At 41.6% G+C, this 17,797-nt stretch overlaps 2 protein-coding genes across 3 annotated transcripts in view; one reads left to right on the top strand and one right to left on the bottom strand.

The window, feature by feature from the left end:
* Positions 1 to 4,125: 4,125 nt before the first annotated feature.
* CDC14B (cell division cycle 14B) overlaps positions 4,126 to 17,797 on the bottom strand; it is a 78,003-nt gene continuing 64,331 nt past the window's right edge. The window contains exon 13 of the mRNA XM_058828288.1: positions 4,126 to 4,171. Coding sequence (XP_058684271.1) covers positions 4,141 to 4,171 — 31 coding nt within the window. The 3' untranslated portion in view covers positions 4,126 to 4,140. The remainder of the gene's footprint in view (positions 4,172 to 17,797) is intronic.
* Positions 6,078 to 17,797, top strand: part of HABP4 (hyaluronan binding protein 4) — a 30,307-nt gene continuing 18,587 nt past the window's right edge. For both annotated transcript variants that reach the window (XM_058828291.1, XM_058828289.1), the window contains exons 1-2: positions 6,078 to 6,408; positions 16,906 to 17,053. In XM_058828291.1, the coding sequence (XP_058684274.1) occupies positions 6,117 to 6,408; positions 16,906 to 17,053 (440 nt within the window). In that variant the 5' untranslated portion in view covers positions 6,078 to 6,116. The remainder of the gene's footprint in view (positions 6,409 to 16,905; positions 17,054 to 17,797) is intronic.

The following is a 17,797-nucleotide window of genomic DNA, read 5'->3' as shown; positions in this document are numbered from 1 at the left end:
CCCTGCCACCGCTCCCTCCTTCCAGCTCTGCCTCCTACCCCAGCAGTGCAGGGAGGCAGGGAATGGGGGTCATGGTCAGTTCATCACCCAGGGCTTCTCCCATTGCTCAGGGAGGGGAGGTGTTTCCCTGTTGCACTGTGGGGTCCCTCCCATGGGAGCCAGTTCTCTGTGAACTTCTCCAGTGTGAGTGCACTCTGCAAACTGCTGCAGTGTGAGTCCATCCCATGGGCAGCAGTCCTCCCAAAACTGCTGCAGCCTGGGTCACTCTTTTACAGGGTACAAGTCCTTCAAGGACAGGCTGCTCCAGCATGGGGCCTCCCTTGGGTTCACAGATTCCTTTGTGCATCCACCTATTCCAGCGTGTCTCCTCCATGGGCTGCAGGTGGATCTCTGCATCCCCATGGACCTCCCTGGGCTGCAGGGGCACAGCTGCCTCACCATGGGCTGTACCAGGGGCTGTGGGGGAATCTCAGCTCTGGCGCTTGGAGCACCTTCTCCCCCTCCTTCTGCACTGACCTTGGTGCCTGCAGAGCTGTTCCTCTTACATATTCTCACCCTACTCTTCTCTGGCCACAATTATATTTGCACTTGTTTTTCTTTCTTAAATCTCAAAGGACCGTTATCACCACTCCTGACCAGCCCAGCTTTGGCCAGCAGCATGTCCACCTTGGAGCCACCAAGGACAGGCTCTGCGAGACATGGTGGAAACTTCCAGAAGCTTCTCACAGAAGCCACCCCTGTAGCACTGCCCCCCACTCCTCCAAAGCTTGGCTTTGCAAACCCAATTCAATGCATTAAAAATTAATATTTTAATGTAGGAACAAGAAAAAGTTCTCTCTGAGAGTTAAAGGACCAAAATAATGAAACATAATACAACCTATAGTCAGATCAAGTACTGCTTTTTACAATATAACATACCTTTTATCACACGTGATGTAAGACAGGAATTGTGAAAGGATAGGGAGCAAGGTTACAAGAGAAAGCAGGAAAAATACCTGTGTTCTATCTTGCTAGTTAGACTCAAGAGGGAAATGACAATTACAGAGTTTGAGGATAGTAAACTCTTTCAGAAATAAAACCAACTAACTCTGTACCAGAACAAACCATGACAAATAAAGATGAAAAGAGGTATTCTACTTCTATAAAGCCTGCACTTTAGATTATGGCCTTTAGGCAGATAATAACAAACAATCACACTGCATGTAACTTTATTATGTTATAATATGGACTTTTATATAAAACCTTAACAGTGGCAATAATATCTTTTATCTAAGTCTTTATTATCACATTTTTCAAATTTCTGGATCTCTTTTCTGATCATTCAGATTCCACACTAGAACTAACATTCACAACCCATGAGATTTTCACTGCTGGGACTGAGACCTCTTTGCAGTGGGTGGCTTCAGTGGTCTGGCAGTGCCCCATTTGAATCCCTACACACACCACACTCACACTGTCAGACGAACTTCCTTTGCTATCTTGACCCCACATTTCCCATACCAGTGTCCCTGATACTGAGTTCCTGTAAGTATTTTGGTCATGACACAGTGACTCAGTAGCAGCACACACTGTTTCTAAGGAATCCCTGGGCTTTTACACCCTTACAATCTTTGTGCCCACAATCTCTATGCCCCTTGCATTTGCCTCTTGATCCAACAGTGATATTTTGGCTGAAGTCTTCTCCTTGCTCATTGGGTCATGCAGAATCTCTAGGTGGCTGGCCACCCCCACCCCTACCAGCTAGCACCACAGGTCCCTGTGCCCTTTGTTAGCAGAAGGTCAGTGCCTGTTTGTGGCTCCTTTGTTGTGGCTCCAGACATTTTCTGCCAGCAAGGACATAATGTCAAGCTCACATACAAAGCTCTCAGCATTAGGTGTATTCCTCTACAAGCATGTCAATCTTTGGTAATGCAGCTCTCCTTTTGGTTTAAGATTTCATGTCGTCAGTTTTGCTTAGTAGATTTGTGTTGCTGGAAAATGTATGTGATGGCTAGATCCTCTAAGTGTTACCCTCTCTACCTCGTCTGGCGCCCTGCCCCAGAATGGCACCTTGAGCCATGTGATGTGTTTGGGATGTTTCTCCCTCCGACAGGAGAGATGTAGGCATTAGAAAATGAAACGTCCAGGGATGAGAAAGTATCTGTAAGAAAGATCAAAGACATGATGACCCTTGCTGGTGGTTAGGTACTTAGCTGTAAAGGTCAGAGAAACACCAGTTACTGTTCTCAATTCTGTATCTTGTAATTAGGCACTTTTGCACCTTGAAAAAGAAAAAAGGAAAAAAAAAAAGAAAAATAAACAAGTGCTCTTGTCGCCCTGAAAACTCAGCTTCTGAGCTTGCTGACATGGTTTTCTAAAGACTTTCCCAGGACAGTAACTGTAAACATAGATATGTGTACATTCTTTCTGTTACACGTCTTGTGATGGGCATCTCTCATGGCCAGTGCTGTGAGAAAGTGTTATCCTGACCATCCAATCCCTGGCCGTGGTCAGAAGCCTATAAATCCTGGAGGGAAAAATAAACTCTCTCTTTCCTTCACCACACCTCGACCTGTGTCCGTGCGATCTATTCATCTTCAGTGGTAACAGGCTCTTTTGGTAAAAATGCCATATTCCATATCTACACCTGCTAGGCAACCTATGTAGCATGCTGTTCTGTCCATGTGAAAAATCCATTTGTGGAGACAATGTAGATGGAGTAGCCACTTAGGCAGGCAGCCCTCATCTTGATTTAACATGAGTCACTTGCTGTCAGAAAGATTAGGCACCTATGCATAGTGCTCAAACTGTGAGATTCAGGTTTTGAATGTAAATATGCTGTTGTGCTGAAGCCATCGCTGCCACTTTTTGGTGTAAAATTACGGACACAACATTTGGTTACACATTGACAGTAAAATTCAAGTTTTCCTTGTCTGCCTCTGTTGTTTGTGTAAGTATGTAACTTGACAATCACACACTGATTGCACATAGTGAAAAGCTGTGAAAGAAATGAGAAGGAGGTGTTTTTACAAACAAACTGTGGGCCTGCTGGTAGATAAAACAGTAGATAGGTGAAAGAAGCAATGGTAGGAACCATAAATTCCAGAAGAATTCCACTAATTGACACAGACTGTTACTCACCCAAGGCTGTGCCAAATTCCTGGACTTAGAGAAAAAAAAAAGACACAAAGAAAAGGGTTGGGGGGGAGAGGATGCACATTAGAAGAGGGTCTGTATTAGGCAATTTGGGAAGGCTGTACCTCTCAAGTACCTAAGACAATGGGGAAAGAGAGAAGGAAAGGGGGCTGAGAAATTAGAATAAAAAGGAGCTGCATCCCCCAGCAATTTGAGAGATGCCATGGGAAATTGCCCCATGACCTCTCCTTTTATTAATGAATAAAGCTATGGGATTCCTCTGTCTGCTTTTTAGGCATAAACCTCTGGCACTGTGGATTAATTTTCCTGACAGCTGCAAGCAAAAAAGAGATTGCAAATTACTTTTATTTATAATGCAAGAGTTTTAATCAGTTTGGAGGCTGGAATCTCTTACAGAAATTTTGGGTTGATTGACAGATCAGAGCATCAGAAAACAAAGAATTTTTCTAAAGCTTTACATTAATTTTAGGAAACAGAATTATACAGATAAAGACAAGATAAATTTATAGCAAACAATGGTTTTGGCTGTCATTGTGGAATCTCTCTGAGCAGTTAAGACTTTTTTTCTTTTGAGGCTTCATGAAAAAAAAGCCAAATCCCACAGAACATCAAATCTCTAATCTTGCTGCTGAAACATTTCTGAATTCCTCATATTCTTCCCTCTCCAGAGACACTATGACCTTCAAAGTACCTATTAAAGCTGCAAGGACATTTCAGTCAGTGATGGCACTGAACCATGATGGTTGTCTGTCATCTTTCATAAACAGCATAATTTTGATTCAAACCTGTAGCATGTTTAAATAAAAATATTTCTAAAAATTCTAAAAAACTTTCTGGATACAATGCATGCCAAGGAGACCTAATGTAGATGCTGCAATTGATACCAAAAGGCTCCAAAGAGATCTGCATAAATTTGGTGAGCTTTCTGGTATGCTGTAGTAATGTGATGGTGTTAATGTCTTTCTCCAGATTAGTAGAGGACAAAGTAGCTTTCCAGTTCCCTCTTCACACTGAAAACACATGAAGTTTCATCTTTCTACAAAATAAACCCGCAATTCAGAGCAAATAAGGTTGATCTAAGTGAACATTTCTTATATAGTATTTTATTACTTTATCACATTATTGAAAATTTAATCGTGAATTTTTGTTAATCATACATTTTGCAACATAAGAGCTGTGCAGAAACAATGATATTTTTCCTTTGTTGACTTAAGTTTTTCTGTTTTTAATTTGAAGCATTTCAGAGCCTGACCGATTTGACTCAATTTACCAGGATTTTGTAAAGCTCTTTGCTAGCAGATAATTGCATGAACTTACTGTCATTAATTCCATGCAAAACAGTTTGTGATCTCTTCAATGGAATTGAGACTTGAAAGAACACTAAGTCCAATTAAATTCGTTTTACTCTGCAGTAAGCATGCCCTGCAAATGTGCATCTACATGAAAGCCAGGAGAGATGCAATGAATATGTTCAAGGCTTGGAATAATCCGTAGAGGATATACACTATATTTTGTTTTACAGTGGTGTGCATCTATCAGCATATGCACCCCAAATGAGTGAACAGGGCTGTCTTTAATCCTCACTTTTGAAGCACAGCAAAAATTCTGATACGGTTTCAAGTTATTGTAATAACGATAAAACTTATTTCAAAGCAAGGTGCTATTTACAGTGAAGTTATCATGATAGAGTGTTAGTTTCCCGTGAGCTATCAGAATAAAGACAGTCTCATCACAGAAATCAAGACTGCGATCGCCATTCTTTGGGCAGTTGTGGCTGAAGTGCTAAGATTTTGTTGTTACTGATAAAAGAGGCACTGATATTTTGCCCACCCAGGTGCCCGTCCTCTGCGGAAGAAAGCAGTTGAGTCTCCTGGCATTTCACTGTTGGTCATATTTATTGAGAAATTTTTATTTTGAGACAGCAAAATTCCTCACACCTCGGTCCAGAGCTGTGAGCAGCCAACACGGCTCCTACAGGGGTGCTGCACTAAAGTGTGTCACCGTGGGGGTTAGTGACGGCCCCACCCACGGCTTTGGGCGGACGGAGCAGCTCTCCAAGCTAAGCCGTGAATCCGTGCGGCGCTGCGAGTGTCAGCTGCTGGCAGTGCCACCGCGCGGGACAGCCGCGCTCGCTGGCGGGATGAACACCACTCCTTTTCTCAGCAGAAGGGGCGTTTCAGACACTTTGTGGTAACACCAGACTACTTTATCCTAGCGTGCGGATGCAGAGATACAGCAGAGCTACCCTTGGGAGCTCCCAGTGTAGCGGGCGCGTCTGTCGTTGGTGTCACTTGTTACGGGATGCAGGTTGTACCAAAAGACCCGCGGCGACACCGTTGTGTGACGGCACCACGTTTGAAGAGCTTGCTGCCAGACAGTGTCCCCAGACGGGACGGGGCCCGCGCCGTGCCCGCGCCGTGCCCGCGCCGTGCCCGCGCCGTGCCCGCGCCGTGCCCGCGCCGTGCCCGCGCCGTGCCCGCGCCGTGCCCGAGGAGCAGCGGGCGCGGCTCTGGAGCCGCCGGGGTGGTGGGGCGTGCACAAGGGCAGTAATAGAGCGGCGCACCGCATTGGTCAGTGGGTGTGATTGACAGCTCAGGTGCTGCACGTTAATTGGTAGAAGTTGTGCACTGGGGGCGGGGCGAAGCCTGGCGCCGGGATTGGCTGCTCAATCACTCGCCGGTCGCGCGTGCCGGCGGTGGGCGGGCTGGGCCTCGCTTATAGGGCGGTGGCGGCGCGGTGGCGGCGGGTGCGCTGTGGGCTCCATTGGCTGCCGGGTCCAGGCCGGGGCGGGGCTGTGGGAAGGTGCGCCGGGCCGCTGGCGCTGGGGCGGTGCGTGGGCCGGGCCGGGGCCACGGCCGCGGCCGCTCTAGCCCGGCGTGCGCGTTGTTTCGGCCCCGCACAGCAGCAACAATCGTGGGGGTTGGGGGGGGGGGGGGTGCGGCGGCTGCCGAAACGCGTACAGAGGAGAGGCGGCCACGCGGATGATGACGGGGCTGGTGGGCAGCCCGGTGGCTGCCGTCATGCAGGAGAACTTCGGGTGCTCCGTCGCCAATCGCTTCTACCAGCTCCTGGACGACGAGTCGGACCCGTTCGACGTCCTGCGCGACGCCGAGCGCCGCCAGCAGCAGAAGAAGAAGCGTGACGAGGCGGCGGCCGCTGCCAGGAGAGCCGTGCCCGGCGGTCGGGCGGGCGGCGGCAAGAGGGACACCCCTAAGGAGCGCAAGCAGCCGGAGGTTTCCCCTGGACACTCCCCTGCGGCCCCGCCGCAGCCAGGTACGCGGGCAGCGCCCCCGTGGGGGTTTTGGGAAGCCAGCTGCGGCGGGACCGGCGGCCGGTTTTGGGAAGGAGGTTCCCGGCGCTGCGGTGCCCGGTGCGGACTCTGCGGTGCGGCGTGGGTGGCCGTGGGCTCCGCGCTTCACCGACCCCTTGGCAGCCGTGGCGGGGCGGGGGTAACGCTGTCATAGCAGGGCTAAAAAAGCCCGGTTCCTATTGTCAAACAACCCCGGTTCCTGGGGTTGTGGTGAACGCACCTGAAAGTCCTCTCAGAGAAAGCAGTGACACGGACACGGCCCCGCACGACGTTGCGGAGCGCTCTCATGCGAGAAGGCCTTTGAATATGTAAACGAAAACTTCAGCAATATCCCCAAGAGACAAGTGCAAGAGCTTTAAGTACCATGCCACGGCATCTATAGTTTTCACGCTGGTTTAGCAGTCCTGTTGCTGCCTTTCATTGCTTGTCACCCTGGACCGTATACGTCAGTGTCTGAAGTTTCCAGGCATGATTTCTTGGTACCTGTGAGCTTTCTGGCCTTTCAGTGTCTTCAGAGTTCTAACTTCTCCAGAGATCTATGCTTATTTTGCCTTGAGCTTGCATTGGTGGACCAGCCTTTGAATAAAACCTTATTTTCTGGGGTAACTCTTCAGCACGGTGTTCAGGAATGGTCAGCTGCTAGGTTTTGATGTGTAGTGTTGCTTGGGGAAAGAGGGAGTCATTTGGCTTTTGTACTGAAATATCTGTGACAGTCCTGTTTGCAGTTGGAGGCATTGTGGGCTATATCTCTTTGCATTTGGAGCTGATTGTTACTACTTATCTGCTATTGAACTTCAGGTTGCTGGATTCAATATCTAAAGTATCTGAGAACTGGTGGATTGTTTCCAAATATTGAGAATATCTAGAGAAGATTCTGGTTTCACCCTCTTGAGTTGTAGATTCCCGTTCTTCTGCAGGAAGCAATGAAGCCTAACACATAATCTATTATTAAGATATTTTCTTCTGGTAGTAAAAGCTTCTGTTAAACTGACAGTAATTGTTCTGTGTGTTTTAATGCCCTAGAAAAAGGCCTGTGAACTGGGGTTGTTGCTCCATCAAGTCGATGCCAGTGCTACCGATTATATTGCTTAGGCTTACAAGTCTTACACTCTTCCCAATAGCAGTTAGTTGATGTATTTGTAGCAGTTTGTGGAGCAGAGAATCTGCCAATGCTAAATATTTGCTGGATAATGAGCACCTTTGTAGAGGAAGGTATCAACAAGTTGTCACTGTCTTTTTGGGCATCTATATGAAACTAGTCTTTTTGATGTTTTTCTGAAATTATGTGACTTTGTCCCCTAAGACCAGTACTCAGACTATAACAGTTTATTTTATTTAAAGGTTACTTTGCTGTGGTTCTCAACAGAAGTTGAAGGAGTCTGTTCAGTGAACAGAAAAGTCTCATTCTTTGTTCTGATGAAAGAGTTCTTGAACAAGAACTGGTTGTTATCAGTAACTTACCAGGAGCATGGTGGTGTGTGAAGACCATCCTTTACCTCCTGCTTGCCTATAGGTGTCTTAATTCTTGTCAATACACAGTGGCCCTGTGGAGTGTCTTGACTACTCTAACCTTGGTGTTAAGAAATCTCTTTTCTCATACAAAGACAACAGGCATGTGCACCTTTTTTCAATTTCCTGCCAACTTAAAATGGAGAAAAGACTGCAGACTATAGTATCCTTAGTGAAAGGGCATTAGGATCTATTTTAAGAAGAGTTTCTCTTCTATATTTAAAAATGCACTTTCTTCTTGAAACATAGCATCTGTTCTGGATTTTGTTTGTCTTGAGCTTGTTAGGAAGTAAGGACTACAGAAGTACAGTGCTTAAGATGCTAAACCAGTGTGGATAGTCAAGACTTGGTCCTGACTGTGTGTTCCTCCTTTAAATGTTCTGTCTTAGCAAGTCTGCTTTGAATTGCAGAGAACCCTCTGAGTTAGGGTAAGTACACAAATGATGGTGTAGCTGACAAATGTTAAGCAAGTGGCATGTTGAGAGAAAAATCTTGCTGTTTTTTGGAAGGGAGGGAGTCAGCTCTCTATTTGGACCATACAAAAGTTGGTTTGTTACACAGGGTTCAGCCAGGAAATTTCTGGATTTTATAAAAGATTCGGGGCCCTATCAATTTAACAATTCAGAATGACTAGTCTCTGGGGAACATCATTGTACTCCCACGGTTTGGCACAAAGTTTCTAATAACAGATGCATTGCTAGAGGAGTGCAACTCTGTTACGGGAAACAATCTTGAATAAAATGATGAAATTGTTAAACTAAGTGCTAAACTTTTAATAAAAAATTAAAACAACACACCAAACTTAAGACTTTGTTTCTAGACTTCCTTAGTGATTTTTTTCTCTCTGATTTTGGGCATAACTACAACTGACTTAATTCTATTTATTAGCACAAAATAGCATCTAGACCCATCTGAACAGCAGAATAAGATTCTGATGGTGTTACAGTTGAGATGATGGACCTGTAGTGTTTTTGGAATCATCTCATCACAGAGCAGGATTGAAAGGCCATGTTGGAAGGGACCTCAGAGGGTGCTCTGGTCCAGCCTTTCCTAGGAAAAGCAGCCTTTAAGACCCCATCTGCTACCTTGTCCAGTTTCATTTTGAAAGCCTTCTTTGATGGGGACTTAACCCTGAGAAAGTTTTTTCAGTGTAAGGTAACACCAGAAAGTAATTCTTAAAACAGATGAAATCTCTTCTTGCACAACTTGTCCCCACTGTAGCCACTCACCTTCATGAGGATCCTTGTGAAGACAGCCTTCATTATTGTGGCTTTCCAAGTACCTGGGGTACTATGATGTGGCTTAGATAAAGCCTTGTCACAGGGGAAGAGATGTGCTCCTTCAGCCTTTTCTTGTAAGACAGACTCACTAACCCTTTCATAACCTTTACAGCCTTCTTTTGGATATTCTGCAGCCTGCTCCATCTTCATAACCCTCCTTTGGACTTTTGTTTTATCTAATTGTTAGGGTGTTTTCCTGTTTGGACTACAAAAAGTCTTGTTAAGTTTAATGATTCTTGTTTATTCTAGTATTAATTCTTGAGCATATTGAATCTGTAAAACAGGGTCTTTAGAAAGAGGACTAGATGCACTTTGAGTCTATCTTGTAATATAAGAAGTTTTACAGTAGTTGGAGATTTTTTGTGGTATGATGTTTTGATGTTTGAGTGGAAGGTTTAGCCACAAAGTTCTGTAAGGTAGCTTTTTTTTTTTTTTCTTTTATGTAGCTCTGCACTGAGTTTTTCAGAGCAGGTTTTACCAAATTTCTAGAGATATTTTCAATTTAAAGCAAACCTCCTGAGAGGACTTTGCCAGCTAATGCAATATTTTGACCTTTAGAATCCAAACTATTTATTATGAAGTGACACAACTGTAAGGAGACAACTTTTTAAACTTTGTTTTTTATGGAGAAAATGGACTCCTATTTCATTGTTTACCAAAACTATACTGTTGACCTTAAAGGTGTATTCTTTATCTTCTACTGACAGTTGTTTTGTGATTTTTAGACTGTATTAGCTGAGGATTTCAGTAAAGGCTGGTTAAAGGTATTGCAGCTCTTGTAATTGTGCCACTTGATGTTAACTCGGTTCATTCTTACCACAGTGACCAAACTGCATTTGCCAGCTCTTTATTCAAAAGGCCTAGTTGCAGAGCTTGCATTCTTTACCAGGCCAGGAAAATTAAATTTGATGATCATGCAGTAATTCTTTCTGTTCTTTTGAAATCTCTAAACTGTCATTGCTAATGCTTCTAAAAGGTTTTTTCTTTCATGAAAAGGTTTTCTGACTTTTATGACTCTCTGTGATGACTCTGTTAACATTTATATGTGGCTCCTGAATACTGTGCTTTTGAATTTTTATGTGTGGTTTTAAAATGGCATGGCAAGTTTCTATGGAATTTTATCTTAGACTCACTGTAATTTTCTTATTTTTAAATAGTTTATCCTGCTAGCATGCTTTCATCTACAGTGTCATAAGGATTGTCTAGAGGAAAGTTGTGGTAGGCAATTCTGTAATTCAGTGAGTACTGGCACACATTAAAACAGAATGCCACAGGATAGAGTCTAACTCCATGTGTCTCTTTGGTGTGCTGCTTGCAATAGCTGAAGCTTTTTTTTTGTGTTTTGGGATACTCTTATTCTTCTGCAAATCATGTAATTAGCCATGCTTTAATTAATTAAATTAATTATTTGAAGTTTGGTGTTAGAATCACATGGGCACATACATTTATAGGTGAGCAACTGAAATTGTTTTTGGGGTCTTAATTCTTCTACACTCTAAAATAGAGCAAAATAAGTGCCCAAGTGTCTGAATTGCCTTTTACTATTTACAGTTATGAAGTTGTGTTGTAAAGGAAGATTAGCTGCCTGTGTGTAAGTTATTAAAGAAGTTTATTCACCCCAGGCTTCCCATAGCTGAGTCTCCGACATCCAGTTTCTGGGGAAAAAACATTATTAATTTTGTGGTATTGAAACAGGGGCAGCTCAAGCTAGGTGCCTTACCAGAGGGACCCAGAACAAAGAAATACCTGGGATTTTATACTCTTACAACCTATGTACCTATTCTTTGCACACTTCACACACCTTGCATTCACCTCTTACTCCAATGGTGATTTTTGTTTTGGGGTGTTCTTGTTCATTATCACATTATTTCTCTGTAGCTGTTTTTATCTCGATGGGTTGCAGTTTCTCATGACAACCATGACTTAATCTTTTAGTTTGCACTGGTCTCAGAGCCTCCTTTCATTGTAGCTAAACAGTAGTACAAGACTCATTCAGCACTTCAAGGTGAAAGTTTGCAGCTTGTGGCCTAAAACTTCAACAATTTGCTTGTGCTAAGTAAAATTACTTAGACAAAAGAATTCAGCTAACTAAACTCAGTCTACAACAGTCCTCCCTTTATTAAGCTTTCCCACTATTGTCAGAAAGAAATCATGAAGTCTTTCAAAGCATTAAACTGCTATCCATAATGTCACATACAGTGCTATTACAAGTAACAGGCATAATATCCTAAAGCTCTAACAGCAAAATGACCATGGTATATGACCGTTTCCATTTAGGTTATAATTTGGATTTCTGTGAAAATACCTTAATTGATACTTCAGTAATACCATTGACCATGTGTTTTTGTTTTTTGGTTTTTGTTTGTTTTCTTTTTGTTGTTGTTTTTTGTTGTTTTTTTTTCTCAAAGCTTTTTTGCATTTATTTAACACACTGGGTCAACCACTGATCTCCAGGAGGCTGGTCCTGATTGTAATTGTTTGTCAAGTACTAGTCTTGTATGACAACCTTAGATGTTGGTGAGGGCTATTTCCCAACATTGCATAATATCCCAAAATACACTGCTCTTAAGCTTCAGGCCATTCATTATAAACCTGTCTGACTACAACCTATCTGAGTTATTTTGCATGTATTTTGCATTTTGTTGGAGTCTTTTGTGTAATCTTGAGAGTGTACTACAGGAATTTCCCTTGAAAGCTTAATAGCTACCAACAGATGGAATTAAAATCCATCAGAAATATGATTTTTCTGCTGAAGCAAGGGACTCTTTGCATGGCACACTCCAAGAGCTTATTTAGACTCAGTGTAAATAGTGGTGCTTGCTGGTCATGTCACTGCAATGCTTCTTTTGCTAATTCAATTAATTTGGCCTCTTGGGAAATCAGCAAGGGCTGTAGAGGTTCAGTTTCAAGCACCTCAAAGTTTCTCACCAATGTATAGCCTCTGTGTGTCTGTTTATATACTATGATGGTCCATTGGTGAACAGTATTACATCTAAGGTCTCTAGAGGCTGATTGACAGAATTGTCCATAGCTGGCTGGAGTGAAACACCTCGTAGCAATCATGATGTGGCTCACTGTTGGAAGGAACAAGTAGCAGAACTGATGACTTCAAAACATGGCATCCTTTTAAACTAATAGTAATCAAATTAATATTTTCAAATTCAGAGTAATTCATGTTTTGACAGGACAATAATTTTTATCATGTTGTTTAAGAATCAGTTCTACTTAGTGTTACACACACAATTATGTGACCTATAACCAATATTCCTTTTATGGCTTGGAATATCCTTTCTTGCTTCAGACTCCAATTCCACTTCCTCTGCCTTGAGAACTTCTTTCAGTGGTTTACTTAACTGCCCTAGCCCTGGTAATTGGGGTCTTCAGTTCCCTACTGTGCCTAAAAAATTCCTCACACAAAAAATTGTTTTCTTTGTTGCTTTGTTTTGTCAAGGTATTTCTACCAAAGCTTTGGACCTATTTTGAGAACTTTGTAATTTTGAAGTATACTGGGAAGAAGGATAGTTTTTCAAAGGTGGATGGGGTTTCCTCCCCATTTTTTTTTTTTGGGGGGGGGTGGTGGTGTTGGTTTTTGTTGCTGTTGTTTTGATTTTTTTGTTTGGGTGGGTTTTGTTTTGTGTTTTTTTGTTTTTATTTATTTGGTTTTGGTTTTATTTCTGGATCAGTCCCAAGCTATCAGTTTCAGAAATCAGTGCAGATCTTACTCCACAGCTTTGTGGCTGTGGTTTTCAACAATTCTGGTATTTTTTGCTCCTTTTATAAGCTTTTGGTGATCACACTCCATGCTATAATGATTAGGTCTATCCGTTCAAGCAAAAAATGTAATTCTGCATATCTGATCTGTCAGATGTCTCTTTTTATGCTGGGGAGCCTTCTGTCAATGTGACCTTTCCACAAACACTCTTTTTCCCATTTGCTCTTTGCAAGCAGTTACCTCCCCCAGCTTGTGAATTGCATGCCAGCTGCCACCATCACATCATAATACTCCTTACATTGGGGAGTGGGAGAAACAGCAAGGTTTCTACTTTAGCTTATAGTCCCTGATAGCAGTTGCAAGTTGGGCTCCTTGTGGTCTTTGTCCAAAGTCAAGGCTTTCTACAGAAAAACCCTTCTAAAAAAATTTTTAAAAGGTTAGAGCACATTCTCTCAGTACAAGTCAGTGAAGAGCCACAAAACTTAGAGAGATACCTCTTTCCAAGCAAAAGTCTCACTTGTTTGAGGATAGGTGATGAGGATAGATGATATGGATGGAAAAACTTGCAGAGAGCTAGACAGCAACACTGGAAAGGCAGCTACATTTTGCTGTGTTGTTTTAAATCTGTCTGTTAATACATAGATATCCATTTATAAGCAATGCAGCTTATAAAAATACAAGTTCTGCTTTTCCATTTGCAAGTTCTGTGTACATACTTATTAAAAACATTTCTCTAGAAAACCTTCTTATCTAAGTGCTGTAGTGTTAGCAAAACTAATAGTGAAGTGTTATTGTGGAGAAAGTGAAAACTACTTGCATGTATTTGCTCTGTATGATCTAGAGTTTTAACAATATCTCATGAAATGGAGCTTTTTTTCTTTAGTAGTGCCTTTTTTCTAGTACCTGGCAATTCTCGTATTTAGGGAATTCTCGTATTTAGGGAAAGGGATCCTTTCCCTTTAATAATACTTCAGCTGCTTCTTCTGAGAAAAAAAAAAGCTAAATCTGATGAAACACTTTAAACATCAGATTTCTTCTCTTATTGCTCGGTTTAGAAAGTAAAGTGATAGTTTAGCCAACAGACTGGGTTTATGCAGTAACAATCTAGGGAAGCTGTGGTGGACAATGGTGGGACACATATTCAGGTGAATACAGATTACAGATGTAATTTTAAGACACAGAAAAACCACTTTGAAGTGGCTAAACTAGGTAAATAGGAAAGAGTGATCTTCAGTTTTCAGAATTATGTTTGTAAGACCTCAAGTAGATGACCCACTGAACTCTAAAGCTTTTTTTTTTTTTTTGTGGTTTTGGAGAAAACCTGCATACCAGACTATATATACAAGCAAGCAGACAAAATTGGGGTACACTTGGTGAGATAGTTACTAAGCAAGCATTCAAAGTACCCCAGTTCTTTAAGTTACTATGTCAGTGATATACAAGGTGGCTTATGCTTTGTCTTGATTTTGTTGCTTTGGGTTTTTTGTCCTCAAAAGGGTAGGTGGCCCTTGAGCTTTATAAATTAAACTGAGTCTGTGTTAAAGCATACACGTAGCAGAGGACTAAAATTGTATAGCTTGTCCTGTCACTGCTGCCAAGCTCCAGTTTGGTTTGCACTTACATGCAGAGCTGAAAGTTGGGCTGTTTTTTCGAACTGATTCACAAGCAGGTCACACAAGCTTCTGCCCTGAGGGTGACTTGTCCTACTAGAGAGATACAGGTGCTGAATGCTGCTTTAATCCACTACTTCACGTCTGTCAAACCAATTAAAGATGTTTTTGTGGCACTTACTACCTGTGTAAAATAGTCTTTCTAGTGTTTAAAATCCATCTGCAGTAAATGAAGCCACCTGTTAGAATCAAAGTGAAATAGCCTTGCACTGAAATTGGAGTAGAACAGATGGCTCCATCCAGCATGCTCAATGCTGCTGGCATGTAATACACTGACATGTCTGGCAAGAAGACTTGTTTTGAAGTACTTCTAAGCAGTACTGGATAATAGAATGAGACACTATATTTTTAAAATGACTTCTGCATCTTCTATTTTTGGTACTGTTTTGCTAGCTCTAAGGAGCTCTTTGAATCTCAAGGTGAAATTGAGGTTAATACTAAGTATATAGGGATGGATATCTGACTACTGCATTTTTGACAAAGGAATTTTTTTAGAATAACTGGTGATTCTGAAAGCCAATGAGAGGATAAAAAATAACACCATAGTCTTCTATGCATTGTTCTACATTCAGATCCAAACAAAATAACTAAAATGAGGTTAGAAATGAGTAGTAATTTTTTTTCCACAGCAAGATTCCAATTAAGAATTAACACTTATGTAGTTGGTTGTGTAGTTGCGATATGTGTAGACCAGAAGTTTCCCAGCTGCATGTGCAATTCTGTATATTTTATAATTTTGCTTTATGTTAAAGTGTTTTGTTTTGAAAAGCTTACTCAGAAACTGATTTCAAAAGTTGTCATTTATCCAGAGATTATATCATAATTTGGGTAATGCAAATATGCTTAGTGCTCTAAGGATCGAGTAACTTCAAACCTTGAGAAAAGAGAATTACTGGAATATATTATGTCAAGAGGTTTGTAGTTTAAAGAAAAGCAAAGCTGGAGCTGCTTCTGCACCATATATAGAACTACCTTCTCGGTACAAATATGACTGTTCTTACTGCATAACAAAAAGCTTTATTTACCACTTATTCACAAAGCAGATAGCTCTTTGAAGCTTTCTCTTTACAAATGGTATTAGACTTCATCCTTACCACCTAAGCTTTGATCAAAATTTTCTTATATAGGCATTTCTATGGGGCTGTGAATTTATTCACATCTTAATATTGCAACATAAAATAGCCTTTTTTTCCTCTCTATGTTCTAGCAACAGAGGTACAATAGCCAGCACTGTCACTTGTCCACTAACCTGAGTTCGGTAATCTGTTCAGCATTCCACAGGTACTTCTTGTGGAAACAGTAGCTCAGTTTTGTTTGAGATCCATCTTCCTGTTCCTTGATTAACTTACACTATTGGCTGAAAAAGGTGTTGGTTTAAATATAGAGGCCTAGCAGACAAAAAGACTTGCTTGCTTCTGGAGAACTTGGTCCCAGATACAGATCAGAACTTGGGAAAATGGGAAAGGAAGGACATAAAGAACCTTAATCTTCTGCTACATGTATACAGGCTGAGTGTAAAACTTCATTCTATTACAATTCACAATTTCTTTCCATTGTCCAACCTGATCCTCCTCAAACCCAACACTGGCTGAACAAAACTCTAAAAAGCTTAAATATATTTTATCTTGGATTATGTTTATGTTCTAGAATTAGTGGTGTTAAGTCGTTCTACTTACTGTTTGGGTCTCTGCCACCTGAACTCAGTGACCTTTACTGTTGTTGAATGCTGCTTTCTTCCACAGAACAGCAGTGTGAGGAGGTAGTCCTGTGCTGGTTGTTTGATACTGTGGCCATGAGTTTAGATTAGCTCGAGGTTTAGGCTTCCTAAACTGAGCTCATCTGCAGGAGGTGTGTTGTTTCACAATCAGCACCTGTCTGTAAAGGGTCCTTCTCTTTCCCTCATCTTCATTGCTTCTGCTGCTATCTTTCAACTAGTCTTTTCCATTGAAGCTTCTCCACCTCATCCTGTACTACACTTTCATGATCCTTGAAAACATGAGAGAAACAGTTTTTGTTCTCCTTGTGAGCAAAATGAGATTTTTATTTAGACTATCTTTTCTGGAGATCTCCGACATGTGTCAAAACCCATAGAATTTTGCAGGTTCATCAATACAGAAGGTAAAATAAGTATGTGTCTTTCAAAATGTCTGGCAACATTAGCTATAAGGACTTTTCATATTTTGGAAGACTTGGGTTTGGAGGTGTAACCAACTCACTAGAGTCAGTAGTTTGGTAACTGCAATTGTTTTACTGTTGGGCTGTCGGTAATCCATGCCTGTGTTTGTGTAGGCCCAAAGCGAGCACCCAGGCAGGGAGAACGACAAGGGTTTGGTAACAGAAGTACCGAGGGGAAGCAAGACAAAACTGAATGGAGACCATCTTTCAGGGAATACTGTCCCTATGGAACACAAAGACAAGTGGAATTCTCAGTGGAACGGTATGTATCCTGCAGAGAAAACTAAGGTTCCTCACAGACGATCTGTGCATTATTAATGTGCAGGTTTTTTGCAAGACTACTTACTTCATGCTTTTTGGAGCTGTCGTTTCAGTTTCCTTGGGGGTTGAATTGGAACATTTTTGTTGAATGTTAGAAATATAAGGCAAAACTGAAAAATGTAAAGATCCGAAAATGTACCCCCTAGTCAGCAGCATATTTATAATGTTTGTTTCTGAGCTCACATAGCAAGCTTTGCAGAACATGTGGGAGATTCCAAGTTGGAACTTACTGCTTAGACAGTGAATGCATATTGATTTTGCTTTCTTCATAAGTACTAGAAGGTGCCACCTAAACCTTTAATGCTTCAGAATGTGGCTGTTCTTACTTTATACCATGATAGTTGATATTTAACAAGCTGTCTGGAATTTTTAGCAGTTGCATATAAATATGGATTTAGATGGTGGAGCTATTTCTTGATAAAGTTGTGAAGATATGACAGTTTTATAATGTTTTCTTTAATTTCTGTAATGTTTTCAGTGTTAATAACTGATGATCTTTGTGTTCCTGTGTGCTGTAATTATTCCTCCAGAGTTCTGTTTGTCCATTTTTAATGACAAAACCAAAACAGCTGAAGTGTGTGCTGTATAAAGATGCACTCTAAAAATTGTGCAGTAGCTGTTATATATTGATGTGTCTCACAGCTGCACAAATATAACAATGTAATTTTTTTTTCTTGTTAACTGT

Source organism: Poecile atricapillus, chromosome Z, assembly GCF_030490865.1.
Source record: "Poecile atricapillus isolate bPoeAtr1 chromosome Z, bPoeAtr1.hap1, whole genome shotgun sequence".
Classification (NCBI taxonomy): domain Eukaryota; kingdom Metazoa; phylum Chordata; class Aves; order Passeriformes; family Paridae; genus Poecile; species Poecile atricapillus.
This window is presented reverse-complemented; position numbering and strand designations above follow the sequence as displayed.